Source organism: Desmodus rotundus, chromosome 3 (genome assembly GCF_022682495.2).
Source record: "Desmodus rotundus isolate HL8 chromosome 3, HLdesRot8A.1, whole genome shotgun sequence".
In the NCBI taxonomy this organism is placed as follows: Eukaryota; Metazoa; Chordata; class Mammalia; order Chiroptera; family Phyllostomidae; genus Desmodus; species Desmodus rotundus.
In genome coordinates this window covers 151883522-151903607 of record NC_071389.1, presented here as the reverse complement: position 1 = coordinate 151903607, position 20086 = coordinate 151883522, and the positions used below count along the sequence as shown (strand labels likewise).

At 47.5% G+C, this 20086-nt stretch overlaps 1 protein-coding gene and 1 long non-coding RNA gene across 3 annotated transcripts; one reads left to right on the top strand and one right to left on the bottom strand.

The window, feature by feature from the left end:
• The first annotated feature begins 2280 nt into the window (after positions 1–2280).
• Positions 2281–4636, top strand: LOC123478209 (uncharacterized). The gene is made up of 3 exons (XR_006653361.2): positions 2281–2324; positions 3795–3916; positions 4171–4636. It is a non-coding gene; the product is annotated as an uncharacterized lncRNA (long non-coding RNA).
• On the bottom strand, positions 3909–15717 carry KRT72 (keratin 72). 2 transcript variants are annotated; one of them, XM_024575575.3, is made up of 9 exons: positions 15259–15717; positions 13440–13654; positions 9362–9422; positions 8918–9013; positions 8204–8368; positions 7470–7595; positions 5744–5964; positions 5062–5096; positions 3909–4335 (listed from the first exon to the last, which is right to left on the bottom strand). In XM_024575575.3, exons 1-9 carry the CDS (start codon positions 15715–15717, stop codon positions 4142–4144), a joined length of 1572 nt encoding a protein of 523 aa, XP_024431343.2. In that variant the 3' UTR covers positions 3909–4141. The 2 variants fall into 2 exon arrangements, with proteins under 2 accessions (XP_024431343.2, XP_024431344.2); XM_024575576.3 differs by lacking the exon at positions 7470–7595.
• Positions 15718–20086: the final 4369 nt, after the last annotated feature.

Sequence of the window (20086 nt, the reverse complement as noted above, 5' to 3'; positions counted from 1 at the left end):
GCGAGCTCCTCCATCCGGAGCTGAGACCATAGTCCAGCCCCTTTGAAAAGTCCTGTCCACCTTCCCTGTAGAGAAGGAGGTCTGCAGGCCAAGTCCCCATCTCCAGTGTCATGGGACCCCACTGAGGCCAGTGGGACTTTGTGGCCAGGCTACAAGATGTGACATGCAGCTGTCAGCTCAGAAGACTGGTTGTGAATTGGAGAGTGTGGGAGAGTGACGCACACTGGGACACAAGCGGTCTGTAGGTGTGAGCCCGTCGACACAGGGGACTGGGCACACTGGTGAACAGGGAAGGAAAAGGGACTGCAGGGCAGCGTGGAGCAAGGGCAGGCACTGCATGTGATACCAGAGAGCCAAAGGAGAGGGCTGAGAGGAACCAGCAGACATGAGGGAGAACCTCCTGAAAATGGATGTGGGCTGCGAGGGCCAAGGAGAATGCTATGGGGGAAGAGCTGCTGGCCTGGGACTGGAATCGAGCAGGAGTCAAGCCCGAAGCCAAGCCTCAGGTGTAGACGTGGAGTGATCATTTGTTGAGAGCTTGCTTGGTACATTCTAACTCATTGCATTCTCACACCAATTGAGCGAGGAAAATACTCTTGTTTTTCCCACTTTACAAGACAGGAAACACAGGAGCAAGGAGACTGGGTGCCCAAGTCATGCCTATAATGTACAAAAGAAACGAACAAACAATGGGATTCAGACTCTTCACTGGCTGAGTACAAAGTGTTTTTCCTTAAACACGGTGACTTCATGTCCCTTTCACCTCCTCCAGGAAGTCTTCCCAGATTGTCAGTGTTCAGCTCTGATCCCTTCTTTCCTCTGTAACCCCTTGGCTGTGCATTGTCAGTGCCTCCAGTCTTGGATTATTGAGAGAGAGAGAGACAGAGAGAGGTGCTAGAGCCCTCCTACCCCATTACAGCCAGGGCAGGGTTTTACACATGGTGCAGGTGGGGCTGGGGGTATGGGTATTAATGAGGGATGGAGGTTCTCATTCCCAGGACCTCAAGATCAGCACCAAGAGCAACATTCTTGGGTGCCCATTAAGGAAGAGCTTTCTGAAGTCCTTGAGTTCTCTGACTAGAGGAGAGGAGGTTCAGATGGCAGCAGCACCAGCACCCCCACCCCTACCTGCCTCCTGAGAGAGGAGGGGTCAGAGAGGAGAGGGAGGGGAGACAGGAGCCAGGTCCTGGGAAACACAGAGGCTGGGACTAGCCTGGGCATGCTAGGAAACGAAACAGCCTCTCCTCTAGCTGGCAGCTCTGTGGTGGGCACAGAGCCTGTCCAAGATCATCCCACACTTTCTCTATTATGGGCAAGTCTCCTGGATCACACAGACAGAAGATGCAGTACCTGGATATGATAGCAGAGGGCAGTGTATGCACAAAATACAAGCACTGCGGAGTTATTTTACCTGCTTATAAATAAGCAGTTGGTGACTGGATGGGAATGTGTGTCAAGGAACAGACCCAGTGCAGCGCCCTCTGCCCTGCACTTGGCCCATCTCAGCCCGGTCTCTGGGCACAGTCCTGCTGTGGATCCACTGATGATGACCCAGTGCATGGCCAGCGAGCAAAGAAGGCTTCATAAGCAAGTATTAATAACAAGTATTATAATAACAACTAACATCTATTGGCTGCAAACTGTATTCCAGGCACTATATTTTTTTCTATTATCCTTTTTCACATTCTCAACTCTTCTCTAAGGTGAGAACTTTGATAGGTAATGAGGTATAGTGGCTGGAAGTGTGGACTATGGAATTGGACAGGGGTTCAACTCCCAGTTCTGCCATTTACAAACCACGTACGTAACATTGAGTGGGTTACTTAAGCCCTCTGAGCCTCGGTATCCTCATTAGTGAGATGTGCGTTATTATAATAGCAAAAGTCCCTATCAGGTTACTGGGAGAGTTAATTGGGTTGTCAGGCATGAAGTGAGAAGAATGAGTGCAGAGAACAGTATCTGGCACATAGGAAGCACTCAGTAAGGACCAGCTTGTATCAGTCATATTTTACAAGGACAGAATCCTGCACTAGGCCACATCTAGCCATTAGAAGAGCCAGGATTCGAAGCCAGGCGTGTGCCTGCTCAGCCAGCCTGCTAGACCCGGGGCACTTGCCTAAGATGGTACCGGCATACGCCTGTTGTCTGGGACCCTGTTCAGCGTGTGTCCAGAACCAAAGCACCCTGGCTTGGTTGGTAAATTACATAAACTTCTTACATGTGAATGCATAGAAAACACAGATTTTTTAACCCAAATGTGTTTTATCTTGCATGCCAAATCATCAGGACGTGCGTGTCCCTGGAGCTCTCACTCCCCAGCAAAGGTGAGCTAACCTAGGCCACGAATTCCTGTTGCAAATATATAGAGTGCTGACTACACACCAGGCTTGAGGACCCCAGAACAAGGGGCTAAGAGGGGTTAAGAGGAGACAGAGGTGTGTGCAGCTAGCATGACACCAGGAAAATAAAGCATCAACAGTGATGCAGTTGAGAACGGTGCTGTGGGTATGAGGGGCAGTGAACGTGGGCAGAGCACTTAGCCATTCCATTTGCTCCCTACGAAGTGAAGGGCTGGGGAGAGCTGCTGGGCCAGCAGCTCTAATGTTCCTTCTCATTTAATGCCTGATGACTTAATAGAGCCCACCTGGAGGGACCAGAAGATGCATGAACGTGGGAGGTGGCATTTCAGCGGGGCCACAAAGGATGGGCAGGTTTTCAATAAATGGGGCATGATTCCTGCGATTGGAAAATCATATTTGCAAAGTTCGTGGGTATGAAAAGTCCTGACCTGCTTAGAGAAAGACTGGAGAATAATGACAGGGAATGACGAGGGAGGAGAAGGGGTCATGGGCACCTTGAATGCCACTCTCATCCTTAGAAGGTAGTCTCACCCTTAGGGATTCTGCACCTTAGCACCTTGGTCCAGTAAACTGGGCTGATTCTGAGAAAACAAACATACACACATACTAAAAGAGCACCCTTCTTGCCTCTCTTAGCTTTTCTTCCTAGAAGTTACTACTACTGACAGCGTATTATTTATTCCTTTGTTGGTTGCTCATTTTTACATTCACCACTAGACTGTAAGCTCTCGGAGGACAGGGTCTGCACCCGGTTGTTTACTGTGGTATCCCAGCGCCTGAGCAATGCCTGGCTCGCTGAGGATTTGTTCAGTGAGCCACTACTATATGAACATAACAGATACAGATGCATCCATGGCATACTTACCTGCAAGCCTCAAACGTCGGGGTGGAAAAGAATTGGCAGAAAGAAGAAGAAAGCAGGACCATTGTGGGGGAGCAAGATTGATTGGCAGGTGGGCTGGCAGGAGAGTGAGGGAGTGAAGAAAAAGAAAGACTGACCACTCTAGCAATGAAAGACAGTTAGTGTGGGACACTGGGTGCTTCTGAGAACTGGATTGAGAAGCCAGGCCAAAGCTGGAACATCTGACAGTCCTGGCATGACTTGGTTCCTCGCTCCTAGGGCTGTGAGCCTCTCTGTAACACGGCTGGTAATGCCCCTCTCACAGGGCCGCTGTGGGGAGTAGGGGCCTCGGGACACGAGAGCCTTGAGTCTGCCCAGATGCATGTCAGTAACAAATCCCAGCCATTTATATAGGAGCAGCTGCCACCCTGTGTCTATCCAGCCAGAAGCAGACAGCGAAGATCTGGCCAGGCCAGGGGCTCAGAGGAAAGGAAGAGTGAGACCAGTAAAAGTTAGACAGGACGATGCAGATGTTGACATTCCGGGCTACGGACTGACACTGAGAAACAAATGGCATTGAGTGTTTATTGCAGGGGAAGCAGAGAACTGGCCAAGACCACAACCAGAGGACAAAGAGCCCCTTGGTGGCGAAGACCCAGGAAAGACACATGGGAGCAGAGGGACTGGCACCTGGCCACAGGGAAGCACGCTGAGTGTGAGTCTCATCTCTGCACTTGGGGCAGTGACCCAGTGAAAGGTGGTCCAGGAGGAGGTCGCTGAGCACACCCTTGACTGGACTTCCTGCACAGGAGTGTCACCCAGCTAAGGACAACAGCAAGAGGGGAGGGGACTGAGAGTGTGGTTACAGGGGCAGCACCTCCTGACTTGGGAAGGGGCCCTTGGGAGGAGAGGAGATGGGTGCATCTGCAGGTTCTGCCCTTCATCTGGAGGCCTTCTTTTTGGTTGCAGAGCAGCTGCCCGAGGACTTGGTAAGGGGGTCCTTGAACTCGCTGCCACAGCTGCCTTTGGTTTTGACGTCCGCCGCCGCAGGTTTGTAGCTGTAACTGCTGGAGGCTCCAAAGCCAACGCTGAAACCGGCCCCTCCTGCCCCAGCTCCGGTGTTGCTGATGACAGCTGGAATGAACGAGAGAAGACCCCAGCCTCGTCACTCCTGCCACGCCTTTAGTTCTCCCCTGTGGTGGCTTTGCATCCAGACAGATTCTCTCTGTTGGGCACTGGTCATTTCTGATGGGCTTGGCCCCCTGTGTCTGACCTTTTCCAATTAGTCTGTGCCAATCTATCACTATCCAACTTTCAGCTCCTGCAGGCTCTATCAGTGACTCCCCATGGGTAGGGCCACATGAAGAAAGGGCTTCTTCATGTGGCTGCTGCTGCTGAAGAAAGGGGCTGCCGGAGTGTCCCTGCCTCTCCTAAGACAGCACCTCCCCTCACACTCTTTAGCCTTTAAATCTGGAGAAGGGAATTTCAGCCATCTTGTGCATCATTTCCCTTTCAGGTTTCCCTCAATAACTCTTGTTGTAATTCAGGGCCTTTATTTGGGTCTGGCCTCAGTAGAAATAGAATGTAGTCATTAAGCATTATTCAATACAGTAGACTTGTGGATTATACACTGTTGAGTATCATTTGCTTTTCTACAGATTATACTTTGTATTTCATGATATTATTGTTTTTCTCCACCCACTGCTTCCCCCTGGTGACTAAAGCCAGCTCCCTTTTTGAGCCCCGAAGTCTGTCCTGAAGCCACTCGAGTATTCTGACTTCTCTTTGGTGTCATGGAATTAGAGGAACTTAGACTTGTGGTTGGTGACCAAAGGCAGAGCTGGTCCTGCAGGTACTTACAGATGCTCACAGAATTCGGATATTCACCAGACATCCTGAAGAGGGAGAAGAAAAACAGATGAACCCTCAGTAAACCATCACCCTGTCTACCCAGGGAGTCTCCTGTGAATGAGCCTCTCCTCTCAGAACACCCCACCTTCCACCTCATCCAGCCTCTGTTCCTCCTGTACGCCCCAGCGGCACCTCTTAAGAAAAGGAGAACCAAGATGAAAAACCTGCTGCAAGGAGTCAGCTCTCCATCCTAGTGGCTTTGGGATTATCTGACATGTGAGCTGATTGTGCTTCCAATTCCCTCTAGTTATGCCCTTGGTCTTAGATTATTAAGAGGAATGAGCTCACACCCTCAGTGGGCCTCATCTTTGCCAGAGAGACCTTGCAAGTACAGGACTCTTGGAGGCCATCCTGCCCCACCTCCTTAAGAAAGCATCACAAAGGGACAAATGATGCTCTGTTTCCCAAACATTGCTGACGTTAATACTTCCTTTCCTGCTACCTCTTTGGGTTTTTTTTTAAACAACTCAGTTCTTTTTGCTAACTTTGGTCTTTCCTACTGCACCATGTCAAGCCTTTTTTATAAGGTTTTACCTCAGTAAGACTTGAACAAAAAGCAAACTGTTTGCTTTCAATCTTCCTATTAACGCTGAGAGGTAACTGCCCCAGACAAAAGATGTCTGGCCCTCACCGGCACTCCTCGCCCTCCAGCAGCTTGCGGTAGGTGGCGATCTCCACATCCAAGGACAGCTTCAGGCTCATGAGCTCCTGGTACTCCCTCAGCATCCGACCCAGCTCCTCCTTGGCCTGGTGCAGGGCGCCCTCCAGCTCGTCCAGCTTGGCCCGGGCATCCTTCAGGGCACAGTCACCCCGCTGCTCAGCATCGGCGATGGCTGTCTCCAGGTTGGAGCACTGAGGGCCAGACAAATTCAGCATCTGGAGTCAGAGCCCAATTCTGAGATCCCTTTCAGATGACCTCCCCTCACTTGGTTCTGACTGATAGTAAATGCTTCGAGGTCCTCCTGGTTTCTCCACCTTTGGACATCACTAGAGGAGAACCTGTCCTTCCCCTGACTTCAGGCACGGTTCACCCTAACTAGTGCCATGGCATGTGAAGGTAGAGCATTCTTACCATGAAAGAGAGAAGGTAGGCACCTGGGCACATGGCCCCTGCCCTCTCCCTCCTGGTCTGTAACAGGGGCTATAAGATTCTAATGGCAACCCTGAAAAGTGTCTGGGTAACTGATCTTAATTTTGCCTCACAATGTAAAGGTTGTCTTGGGAGATCCTGTAAATCATGAAAAAAATTGAGGACTACTAAAGTTCCTATTAATAAAATGTCTGTCCAATAAATCTGCCACATTGAGAGTCTGGCCTCCAAAATTTCACAACCTTGCTACACAGCAACAGCCTGGAAAGATAACAGACAGGTTTCACAAGCTGACAAACAGCTGCTGTTAAGTAGGAACGCAATGTGCAGGAGGAAACTGCAGGTGGGGCTCTGTGGCACTCGTGTGAATGCCTGGGGGGCAGGTGGAGGTGACAGTAGGGGCCGTGTGTGCTCTGGTCACTTGGCTGAGGTTTTGGTGGGACCTACGGATCTGGCTTCTCTTTCTGGTGTGTCCCTTTCCCCTTCCTCTGGAGTCATATTTGCCGCACCCCAAGGAGAGCAACTGATCTTGAGGCCGCATGGAATTCTAGACTGTTGTCCAGCTGGCATCACTCTGTCAGGCAGGTCCCCAGCCATGCAAACACCCACAGCTTTTGGGGTGAGTGGATCACATTCTCAGCAGAGACACCTAGGACCCAGCTGCCCAACCAGAAAAAACAATGTCCCATCCTTGGAACTGGGACAGGCAAACACAGAGCAGAGCCCTGGGCCAAGGCTAGGGTGGGAGGCTCTTCCCTATTCTCTAAAATCCACTGCCTGACCCTCCTTCCTCCAGCACAGATCCATCAAGTGAAACATCCCAATACCTCCATTTTACCGACTGCATTGGGTCTAAACCCACTGCCTGGATTGAAGCACCCATAATCCACCTCTTCCTACCCAGGGCTGTCCTGATCCCTGCCACCACACCCACATGAGCCTTCTGCTCAGGGTCCGTGCCTCTCCTCCCTGCACACATGCTATGCACGTGCCCACTGCTCCTGCTGGCTTCCTCACCAGGCCCCTCTCCCTCTCCTTTCTGCCTCCCATGCCCCACCTCCAGCAGGCAGTTCCAGCCCCTTGGGACTCCTATAGCAATTAGGGGGCATGCTGCACACTGGGTGGATGCTTCACCCTTCCATACCAGCTCAGACAGTTGTCTGCTGATGAATTACAAATGCCCAAAGGATGACCCTTTTCCATATTTGGTCCTATGCAGATTAGTGCTCAACAAACCCTGCTGGCTGATTTGTTGCATAGAACCCACCTGCTTCTTCACACTCCCTATCTCCGAGCGGATCCTCTGGATCAGCCGGTTGATCTCTGAAATCTCAGCCTTGGTGAGTTTGAGGTCGTCCCCATGCTGGCCTGCTGTGACCTGCAGCTCCTGGATCTGGGGTTAGGGGATAAGAGAAGGGGAGCACAGGACAGCTGAACATTCACATCTCAAAGGTGTTTGACATGGAGTGGGGGGCACATCCCATTCTCATTCTCCAAGCAGAGTAGACATCAAAGGAGGGAGGAGGGGGAAGAGGTGGCAGGAGGGATGGGGAAGGACAGGGAGGAAAACTACTCTTTCCTTCTGGATAGAAAAGCCTTGACCTAGATCAGCAGAATCCTTGCATTCTCAAATGTGAGAGCCTTGATGGAGCTCAAATTCCTTGTCTTTATTTTGACAAAATTAGGAGCAAAAAGAAAAGCCAACACATCTGGATTATCCATGGAAATGGTGTCAGAGCTGTGGCCAGTGTGGCTTCTGCTGTCAGCAAGGGCCATGGCAGGGGAAGGACTAAGCTCTATACATATCCCTGATACATGCCAAGATTGTGGTTGGCCTCCCTGGTCCACAGGGAGGCATCTCCACAAAGCCCAACTCCAAAACAAAGTAGGTCTCCAGCCAGTCTATATACGCACACATGCAAATACATGCACACATGCCCACATGACAAGAGGGCAGCAGCTAGGGTCACTGGGCCTCAGCACACCTGGCACACAGCTCACCTTGCTCTGGTACAGGGCCTCGGCCTCAGTCTTGCTCTTCAGGGCGATCTCCTCATACTGGGCGCGGACCTCATCAATGATGCTGTCCAGGTCCAGGTTCCGGTTGTTGTCCATGGACAGCACCACGGATGTGTCGCTGATGTGGGACTGGATCTGAGCAATCTCCTGGGGGACAGTTCAGGGAGTGGAGTCAGGAAGAGACTCCCCATGAGGGGAGCACATCTCCCGATCCTCCCTGGTTAAACCCTCACTGCCCCTTTCTGCCCTTAGCAGAGCCCAACAGTGCCAGTGCGTGCTGAGTGTGAGATGCATGCACTGGGCTTTCAGGCCATGTGGGACCACTCTCTCCACCATGCTCTCAGGACTGCTCCCACCCCTACTCCACTCTTTCTGCAGCAACAGCCACCCTTCACCCATACAACCAAGTCTAAACTTATGTGGCACTCAGAGCCCTCTAGGGAGTTGCCAGTGAGCTTCCCTTCTCTAGGCCCCTCACACTTTAACACACCTCAGATCTCTGAGACTGTGAATTCCAGGAGGACAGGAATCATTTTTTCTCCATCATGGTTTCCTCAAAGCCACCTCATCACTCAGCACATAGTAGGGCCTCAGATGCACTAAGTTGAAAGGCTTATCTGCCAGACTTTGGTCCACACAACCATCTGGGCCAAGGGTCAGAAGCAGACCATACAAGGAGGTCAGTGAAGTTCTTACCCCTTCATAGAGACACTTGAAGAATTTGATCTCATCTGTCAAGGAGTCCACCTTGGCCTGGAGCTCAACCTTGTTCATGTAGGCAGCATCCACATCCTGGAAAACACAGAGTGGCCAGCTGCCCTCCCTTCCTCTGCACCCGCTCCCTACCACAAGGAGCCTCAGGTTCCCTATTGTCTCCACTCCCCTTTCCCTGTACTCCACAAGAAGGCTCCATCCCTGAGAGCAAACCAATGAATGTGCAATGCAGTGGTGCACCAGAAGTGTGGCAAATGCCTGGGTTTTAAATTGACAAATTCTGGGAGAAGCATGCAAGGGACTTGGAGAGACGAACTGGAAAATTAGAATCCCAGACACCCCTGTCCAAGGGACTGAGAGTCCATTTCCTCAGCCAAGTACTCAGGGAACTTCTAGGATTCCTCCAGCCCTTCCTGTTTCCCTTACCTTCTTGAGCACCACAAACTCATTCTCAGCAGCTGTGCGTCTGTTAATCTCCACCTCATACCTGATGGGGTAAGAGAAAGGAGAGAGCACAGCCACTGGGGTCATTTGGTTCTGCAGATGCTCACCAAGCAGTTAGTGATCACATCTGTGCCAATAACAGCAACGGTCTACAGACTGGGGTTTGGTGCCCCTGCGGCATTCATAACCTTCCTCAAGGGAATGGGACAAGGACAGATTTAAAGCGATCCATTTCCAGCTCCTTAGGTCATATGCAGACTGCCCTAAAATGGACCAGCCTGGGAATTCATCTGTGAGGGAGACACCATGCCAGTTCCACTCTCCCACCTCCCTTAGACCACGTCCCGGTCCCTGAAACAGCAGAGAGACACACCCCTCCACCATCGGCCATCTTAGTGCTGTGCATTAGCCTGGCGTGCAAAACCTCGCAGCCACCAGACAGAACACTATCCCAGCTTTGAGCTCATATACCTGTTTCTTATACATATGTATAAGCAAGGTCTTGGAAACAGGTGTTTGGGTGGGGTGTGATGTACTTAATAAGATATGTTGTGAACTGGGGGGTGGGGATCAGTTCACTTACAGATCTCACTATCTCATCCCCTACTATTGTCAAAGAATGTATCACAGGACATTTGTGAGAACGAACAAAATAGAACATTGGAAAGAAATAAAAGCCAGAAAATGGCTTTTTCCCCATACATTTTAACATGAGCAAGTCTTTCCAGCTGTGACTCCTTCCTAAGGCATGTCACTGCCTGCCAGGTAAACAAAAAGCCTCGTTGGATGGCTGAAGTAGCCCCTGTTAGTGAATGAGACTGAAATGTTTTCCGAAAACTGCCAGATTTCTCAAGTTAACACTGGATAAAACACCGAACACAGATTATATGATTGATCTCAGCTTCCATGTGTGTTATTCAAAAGGTAATTGAAAACTTCTTTTTACCAAATTATATTATGAAACAGTTGTTTCTACTCAATCAATCATTATCTCATATTATCTTTAAAAACATTCTGTCTTATCTTCCTCCTATTAACCGAAATAAAAGCATATGCTAGTTGCTGGCCAGTTAGTTCTTAGCAGTTTACATCTTCCTAGCTCATAAAATGCGTAGAAAAGGTTTGGTCACCATGACTACCAAAATTAAAGGCTTTCATTTGTTATAAATAATTTCTCATTATTTACTTATAGAAACCATACACTACAGTTTAATGCACATACAAAGTAATGCATTTTGTAGTTGGACTATTGACTTTATAAATAACTTATAATTTTAAAAACACATTATAATGCATAATTAAAAGTTCAACCATGAGAAAGTACATACTGATTCATCTTACTTTAGAACATAGATGATTATTTAATAAAATAATAAAACATTAATTACATTAAATCTACATCATTTTAATTGTTAATGTTCTCAATAATCTACTTACAAGATGTATTTCTTACCTGTTTGCTGAGTGGATTTTATAATAGTTCTCAAAATATGTATTTATATTTTTATTTGAATTGGAAATTAAATCAGATGTTTTCTGATGGAAAGCAACCCTCGGGTTTGACAAGGAAAGCTGGCTTTCCCATTACACCAGATGGTAGATGTTTTCTGTAAATTGAACAAGCTAAATCTTCAGCTCTAAAGTTTTGGAAATGTGTGTATGTGTGTGTACACATATATAAAAAGCGGATTAAAACATTATTTTTTAATAAAAAAATGCCCAAGGTGTATTGAATACTAACGATGCTTTTATGTGCCCAGTCCTTTCCGATCTACTGGACTAGAAGTGATGGCCCTTAGGGGACAGAGCATGTTGTATAAACAGTGGTCATTGACTCTGTCTTGGTAAAACTGTGGTTTTGAAAAACTTCCCAGAAATTTGGAAGGTAATTACTCTATTGACTAGGAAACAAACTGTTTTAGCAAGTCAGGTGTTTTTCAACTTTTGTTCTCAGCAAAGATCCAGAAGGAACTGAGTTGCCGTCTGACAGCGTGTTGAAGAGGAACTCTCTAGTAATGAGTCATAGTGGGATTCTAACACACAGTCACTGAATGTGGGCTGCTTTTTAGGCACTCAGGGAAACTCAGTGAACAAAACAAGTATCCCTGACTTCGTGGGAAAGAGAGAGCAAAACAATAAATATAACAAAGAAGTAAATTATACAGTATGTTAGAAAATGTTAAGTACAATGGAAGGGGAAAAAAGCAGAAAAACTGGAGAGGCACTGAGTGACATTACTCTTGCAAAACTCCTTCCATTAAAATCTACTTGAGTAAACAAGTTTCCCAGCACTTAGATAAGAATTTAAAAAATATAGGACTAGAATCCTGTCTAATTCAATATTCACATATGAATAGCTAAACCACTTGGGGAAAAAATCTTCCCCATTCAACTCATAAAAAACATTTTTTATTTTTTATGTTTAATGTTTATTTAAGAAAATTAGTAATACATTGTATTGTTTGGATAACTCAACCCAGAATGATCTGGAAACAGTCCAAGTGCCCATCACTAGATAAAAAGGCTATGGTATATTTCCCTTGCTCTAAGAGACACATTGGCAAAAATGTTGCTATGTGGGATGTCTGAAATTTCACTGCCTATATTTTCCAGTAGAACTTTTATGGTATCATGACTTGGATATATTTAAGTCCTTTACCCATTTTGAGTTTGTCCAGCTCTTCGGTTCTTTTGAGGGCTGTTAATACCATACTGTCTGGCTGTTCCTTCTCAACTGCTCTTGTAGGTGGTAAGGCACGTATCTATATCTGATTTTTGTAAGTATTAAAACTGAAATTCACAGAGGATCCAGGGACCTACCCATGGTCACTCAACTAGTGAGTGGTAATTCTGGAACCCTTGCCTTTCCACTCAGAAAGGCTCAGAGGGAGCAGTCCCTGGAGGCCTCAGACCTACCTGGACATCTGGACTGTGCTGGGAAGCCCTCTCTTCTTCCCAGAATCCTGCTCAAATCTCCATGGGGCTCCAATATTCCCATCTTACTTTCACTCAACCTCAGTTCCACTGAATTCATTTCCACTGACTGGGAACCACCTGAAGGTGTTCTTTAAGCCTGTCCTCACAATCCGTGTGTTTTCAGAGGTCAGGGACCATGTCACCTCCTCTGTCAGGATCTCCATACAGGGCTCAGGCCAGAGTTCTGCCCTGAGGCCTTCAGAATAGGGATGAACAGGCCAATCAGACGGGAACAAGAGACCATCTCTACCCCTTGGACTGTGGCAGAGTCATCTATCCCCAGAAATCCTGGCACTTGGGAGCAAACTGCCCAAATACCAGTTCACACTGAGCTCAGATGTGTCACTCTCTCATTGTCTCAACTTGCGCAGGGGGAGGGCAGTAGGAATGATCTCTGGTTCCAAGGACATTCCCAATTATTCTCTTTAATGGTGTCATTCAGCAGCACAGATATGCCTCATCATGAAAAATGTTTTAAAAACTCATTTGTGCTTAGCTTTAAGATTTGTTCTAAGATTGGTGGGGTGTCTCATGTTCTCCCATGGAAAACCTCACTCAGGAAGAGCTATAAATCCACTTGGGTTGTCCATCTGGTTTTGAGACAATTCTCTTCCTCCCATCCCTCCATTTCCAATGTTAAAAATTGAGAATAGTGCCCTGGCTGGGTAGCTCAGTTGGTTGGAGTATTGTCTTGTACACCAAAAGGTTGCAGGTTCAATCAACGGTCAGGGCACATACCTAGGTTGTTCAGGAGGCAACCAATCAATGTTTCTCTCACATTGACGTTTCTCTCTCTCTCTCTCCCTCACTTCCTCTCTCTCTAAAATCAATAAACATATCCTGGAGTGAGAAACATCTTTTTAATTGTGCATACCATTTCCTAGGCAATTTGGAGTACCATTCTTGGGTAGCTTTTTTCTCATCCTAAGCCTCACCCTATCTGAATCTTTCTCCCTCTACTCTGGGAAAGGAAATTGCAATGGGATCAGCAAAAGATCTAAGACGGCAAAAATGCTGGCTCCAAATCGAAACCTCATCTGTAATCCAGACCCTTCGGGGGCATATTCTCTGTCTCTCCACTCACCTCTTCTTGTAGTCCTCCACCAAATCCTGCATGTTCCTCAGCTCCGAGTCCAGCCTCACCCTGTCCCCCGACAACATCTCCAGCTGCTTCCGCAGGGTGCTGATGTAGCCCTCGTACACGGGCTCCAGGTTGTTCTTGCAGTTGTTCACATCCAGCTGCTGCAGCAGCTCCCACTTGGTCTCCAGCACCTGGTTCTGCTGCTCCAGGAACCGCACCTGGAACCCAAAGATGGTCATTACCCAGAATTCCCATGCTGTTGCCTCTAAAGAGTGGGGAGAGGGCCCCAGAAATCAGATGCAGTCATCCTGAGGTGGGGAATGGAGCAGGAAAGAGCAAGACTCATTAGTAGATTCGGCCAGGGGAACATGCCTGTCTGGGTCTCCAGGAAAAGAAATAAGATCCACTCTATAAGAAATCAGAAAGTGGGCTTAAGCAATGCTACAACTGTCACCAGGAGTTATCATGTGACTGAGGGAGCTCCTTGTGCTATGAATGCTGGTGTTTTCAAAGTGAAGGGACATGGGAAGCAGAGGAGAAACAATGATGGAGGGATGGCATTGGAAAGTCACTCCGGTGGTTAGCATGTTCTTTCTCATGTATAGTCTAAACTTAAATGGCTCTTGGTTGGTTTGTTTCTGTGGTTTTCAAAGTGGGTTTCATGTCTTTACAAGGTGCCTTCCTACTTGACCAAAGATTTCACATTTTTGGACTAAATAAACCCAGGCACTCTGCTACTCACAGCATTCCCCTTCTCACCTATCTCTTTAGCTTGAGGGAGAGAAGGAAATATGCTAAGGAAGAACAGACTTAAGTAGAGGAAGGAAATGACACCTGCCCTCTGGGATAGTAGCTCTATTTCTTCTACTCCTATCTTCCCCCTGCAACCACTCCCTTCCTCTTCCTGAGCATAGCGGTGAGGGACCCAGAGGGAGACGGTGTCCTGTTCTTTCAGTTGGAGCACGTTTCTTAGCCTCTCTCTGTCTTAGTCTCCTCATCTGCATGGCGGAATGGTAGCAGAATCACGGGTTGCACGTTGATAAATGAGGAGCACTTGGGACAGCACCAGCCACTGAGGAATGTCAGCTATTGTTAGTACTATGTCCCCTTTCTCTCATGATCTAGACCATATGCTTCAGGTGGAGAAAAGAGAAGCCCATTTCTTATTTCCTCCCTGTTCATTGGGGTCACTACCTCAAAATCTCCAGAGATGTCTTCCTTGCTACCCCAATTTCTAGGTACCCTCCACACATATATACAACAACACATACACACATGTAACTTGACACGCCCTCCTTCTGAGTCTTCTCCCCTCAGGCTCACCTTTCAATTTTCCGGACCTTTTTGAACACCTTCTCTAGAAACCATCCTGGCTTACAACTTTATCCCACTTCTTTCCTTCCAAGTTCTTCCCCATTCACCAAGCATCATGTCCTGTGACACCCACTGGCCTGTGCCCCACTGGTGCCCCTGTCCTGGATGTGTGTCCCTACCTCCTAGTCTGACATCGAGAGCCCTCAAAGGGGCCATTACACGCATGTGCTGCCCCAGACACCAACCCCTTCCCAGGGCTTCTCTTGCAATGAAGCTTTGGTTAATGGGGAGTGTGTGCCTGGCACTATTCTAAGCACCTTATACACAACCAACTCATCCTCATTACAAGCTTACCAGGTAAGAGTCACTCTTGTGCCCATTTCACAGAAAAGGAAAGAGAGACTCAGAAGGATAACTAACTCGCGCAGGTTCCCACACACCTGTCAGTAGCAGAGCAAGTGTCCCTGTCCACAGTGGTTACCAATGCAGGGACATGCTGCAGACCCACCTTGTCAATGAAGGAGGCAAACTTGTTGTTCAGCACCTTGATCTGCTCCCGCTCCTGGGCACGCACTTTCTGGATCTTGGGGTCCAGCTCCACATTGAGGGGGGCCAGGAGGCTCTTGTTGACAGTGACCTGAGGGATGCCACCTGGTGGGCACATAGGTGGACATGCAGGCCCCAGCCCAGTGCTGCCAAAGACAGTGCCCACAAAGCCCCCCATACGTCCACCAGTGCCTGTGTAGTGGCCCAGAGCAAAGGCGCCTCCCCGCCCAGCTGAGGCATTCAGAGCCAGGCGCCGGCCACCCCCTAAGCTCAAGAGGCTCCTGCTGCCAAAGGCTGCCGTGCCCTTGACGCCAGCCCTGAACGAGGTGGAACTGCTGCTGACCCGGCCGGAGATGACTGCTGAGCAGCCACTGAAGCCCAGGCGCTCCCCACCAGAGAAAGGGTGCAGCTGGCGGCTCATGGTGGCAAGGATGCACGCTGCTCGGTGGTGCAGGAGGCAGAGAGGGAGCAGAGGGTGGCTGGACCTTCTGCTCTTGCTCACCCCTTAAATAGCCCTTAAATAGTATGGGCCTGATGGGCTGGAGTCAGCCTAATTTGTAGTTCAGAAACTTCATTTAGGCCACATGGGGCCTCTTAGGTTCTTCATTTAGGAAATTACCATCCTCTCTCTGAGATTTTTGTCTCTTCCTCCCGGAACTCCCCATAAGTCTCCTATAAACTGGCCCAGAACCCTGAATTTGTTTTGCTTACCTCCTGCATTATAATAATTTGGTTGCCTTATCTCTGCTTGCTGCCCTCCAATTACTGGGGTTATCACTACCAAGATCTCATGTGGAAGCTTCCAGTGGGTCTGGCCTCTCTGGGTGTGTGGAGGAAGAGAGAGGTACAGAGAAGCAAATGTCCAGGCTGGTTCAGCTTTGGGAGCATGAATATTCCAGAGTCTTCAGGAGCCTGTCCCCTGCTGCTTCCTTAGGCTTCTGTATTAGGATGGCTCTCTCCTGGGTACTGGAAGGAAGATGGGACAGTTGAGCCTTCTGGCCTATCCACAAGGAACTCTCAGTCTGTTGGAGGAAGGAGGACACAGTGACATACCTAAGGTCCCTGAGAACCCTCGTCCCAATGCTGGGGAGTGACTTCGGGCCAGGACTGAAATGTTTCTCCAGAAAAGCATTTCTGGAATAAGAGTGAGGGGTTACTTGCTGGGAAGGCTAGAAGAAGATGGCCTGGGGCAATGGCAAGGGAAAGCTTAGGAAAATGTCTTTCCTAAGATGTTCTTTGGGGGGGGGGGGTTCTTTAATAACAGAAGAAGAATATTCATCTAATCCAAGGAACCTCTGATCAGGACATTTACTGGTATTTCTCTGATTCTCGATCAATATGTGACCATCTATTAGAAACAAGGCCAAGAAAGGTTGAGGAAGAGACCCTTCTGACATGAAATTAAAAACCATATTCTAGAACTTCATTCCATATAAGCCCCGGAGTATCTTCCTTGGGTCTAATCCAATCTCCTTTTCTCCAACTTATCGGTAAATTGCCTTAGATTCTTTTCTTAGAATTGCCCTGGGTGGGGTTCTACTTCATCATTCTGCTTTTCAGTCTGAGTCCTAGGTGTGTCCCATTTCCCACATCAGATCAACAGGTCCCTCTGGATTCATTCTTCCCTCCCCTGCTCCTCCTGTGCTCAGCCCAAGCGTTCGCACCAGGGACAGTCAGGATGAATGTGAAACAGACTGGTGCTTAGGACAAGGCTCATTGCTCTGCCCTCTATTATACCCTAGAGCCTGGGCTTCCTGTGAGGCCTTCTTTAGGGGGCCAGAAAGTACCTGGGGGTAAGTGGCTGACACAGCCTCCACTGAACCATCACAAAGCATAATAACAACCAAGGTGTTTACCCCATGGGAGACAAGGCTTTGGGTCATGGGTGAGTGATGGAGATGACACTAGCCACAGATGAGCAGATAGAGGAGTCTGGGTGTCCTGCATGGGGAAGACGATGGGCTCTCTCTGCTGCCTAAAAAGAGATGCTATAGTCCATTCCCTCTGAAGAGGGGAGGGGCAGTGTCAGTAAGCCTGGGTGACCAGCAGGCCTTTCAAGAAGCTCAAGGTTATGCTTTCCATTATTTCACGAGATTTTTTTCCCTTCAACCCATCATTTTGGCCAGGTTTGTTTGTTTGTTTGTTTGTTTGTTTTTCCTGCAACCACAAGAAAGAGTTCGTTAACTCTGGTCATTGATAGCAGAAAAGAAGAGGATTAAAATTGAAACAGGAGAAACTTACACATACATAAGATTGGTTGTCTACAGGAGCCTCTGAAGTCCCTTTTTTTTCTGAAAACTTTCTAAGAAGCTGAGACACCCACCCATCTGGGACCACACCACTTCTGCCTAGGGTTAGGGAACAGGTAAAATGACCTTTTCTTATCTTCCCATGAGGGGTTGACTAATTGGATGAACCAGGAATTCCTTACAACCCTTGACCCTGGCTCACCTCTCTTTCAGATTATGAGGAGACAGGAGTGACACACCCAGGTTTCAGAGGCATCAGGTGTGTGGGCAGATCAAAAAGGTGGCTACAGCCTTGGAGGAGGCTTCCTCATCGCACCTGCCTCCAACATCAGCTTACTCTGTGACCTCAGGCCATGGCGACCACCCTGACCTTCAGGGTGAACCAGCCTGCTGACACCAGGGCTCAGCCTTGTAAGACAGAGAAAACCACCCTACACAAGGGTTTGCAAGTGTGTTACCTATTACATTGGGTCTCTTTTGCCCTGTGACTCTGATTTGGGGGAAATTATTACCTATCATGTAGGTAAAATGTATAAGAGTGCATTTCACAATGGGTTTAAAAAAAAAAGTTAAACAAGTGAGTTATTGCAAGACTTTTTAGATCCGTTACTATGCTTGGTGCCTGGTGCTTTCTACCACACGAAGGGTGTGGCCAAATTCAGTGTTTTCCACACACAGTGACTGGGAAATGGAATTGTGAATAAGGTTTTTTTTTTCTAGTTTTTAATATTTTTGAATTTTCTAGTATAAGCATGTAATATATTTATAAATCAGTTATTTTTTAAAAAACTAGAGAAGAAAGGGGAAGAAGGCTCTTCTAGTATCAGAAATAAAGGAATTTACTTAAGAAATACTGAGCAAATTATCTTCATTTCACTATTAAATCAACTTAAATTTCCCAAAGTCAAACATACTTACGACATGACGGAGATCTAATTACCACAAATATTCTGAGCAGTCTGGTCTGGTTTACGGCAATATGCCCAGGGCTCCATTGCAGAAACCAAAGGGAGGATGCGTGCCTGGACTCAAGGGCACGTGTCAGCATCTCCCTAGCAGGGCCCAAGGAAGAAGGAATTCTCAGGCTGGTGACTGATGTCAGTATCTACCCTGAGGTAGGTGGGGCCAAAAACTGCCAGTGCCCACTGAGCGTCCTTGCTCTCTTCCTCATTTCCCAGCCTGCTTTGGGGTTCAGTGGGGGATTCGGGTCAGTTCAATGTGAGTGGCATTGACATGTGTTACGTCTAGGGTAAGGCAATTACCAGCCCATGTACCTCTTCTATCTATCTTTCCCCCTGTTCCAGTGGCCTTGCAGGTCACGTGGGCCGTGTAGTGGGGCTACAAGACAGAAGAACCCAGGTCTCTGAGACACCCACTGAGAGAACCATGTAGGAGAGCCAACCTACCTTGGACTATGAATGAGAAAGAAACCTCTTTTTTATGAAGTTAAGCCACTGAGATTTCAGGGTTTGTTTGTTGGGGCAGTCAATGTTAATTATCTGAATCCAAGCACAGAAGTGGGACGGTAAAAATATCTCTTAGTAGCCAATGCTTTTTATCCTTAGTTCATGTTCATCACATCATCTTCCGATCACTCTTAGGCCTTCCCTGCTTCCCTTCTCACTTAGCTTCTTGAAAGAATAGTCTATCCTAGTAATACTAAGAGTGATGATAGTAACAATGATTTAATAACATACTGTGTGCCATTGACTGAATTAATAATTTTCATACATGCACTAAATTTAATTCTTATGACAATTTTATAAGGAACTACTATTAATTTTTTCTTTCTTATTTGAATTTATTGGGATGACACTTTTTAATAAAACCACATGGGTTTCAAGTGTACAACTCAATAAAACATCATCTGCATCGTGCATTTACCGCCCAAAGTCAAGTCTTCTTTCCATCTCCAGTTATGCATCGTTTGCCCACTTCCACCTCCCCCAGCCCCTCTTTCCCTCTGGCTGTCACCATGCTGTGCGTCATATATACCTATTTTTCACTTAATCACTTCACCTTTTTTCACCCAGCTCCCAATCCCCCTCCCCTCTGACAGTTGTCTGTCTGTTCTATGTATCTGTGCTTCTGTTTCTATTGTTTGTTAAATTATTTTGTTGATTAAATCCACATGTAAGTGAGATCATATAGTGTCTTTCTCTGACTGGATTATTTTTCTAAGCATAATAGTTTACAAGTACATTCATGCTGTCGCAAAAGGTAAGATTTTCTTTTTTTTACAGGAGCTCAGTATTCCATTGTGTAAATGTACCACAGCATTTTTATCCACTCATGTACTGTTGGCACTTGGACTGCTCCCAGATGTTGACTATTGTAAATAATGCTGCTATGAACATAGGGGTGCATGTATTCTTTTGAATTAGTGTTCAGGTTTCTTCAGATATATTCCCAGAAGTAGGGTCACTGAGTCAAAAGGGAAGGAACTACTATTACTAACCCCTTTTTACAGATGAGGAAAGTGAGGCTTATGAAGCAGAAGTATCTTGCCTAAATTACACAGTAAGTGGCAGAGGACTCAAA

Excerpts from the sequence above, each read along its gene's own strand:
- KRT72 (XM_024575575.3), bottom strand. The coding sequence starts at position 15,717 with ATGAGCCGCCAGCTGCACCCTTTCTCTGGTGGGGAGCGCCTGGGCTTC. Across the intron at positions 9,014-9,361 it reads AGTTTGTGGTGCTCAAGAAG|GATGTGGATGCTGCCTACAT; the intron begins GTAAGGGAAACA and ends TGTGTTTTCCAG. Across the intron at positions 7,596-8,203 it reads AGGCCCTGTACCAGAGCAAG|ATCCAGGAGCTGCAGGTCAC; the intron begins GTGAGCTGTGTG and ends CCCTAACCCCAG.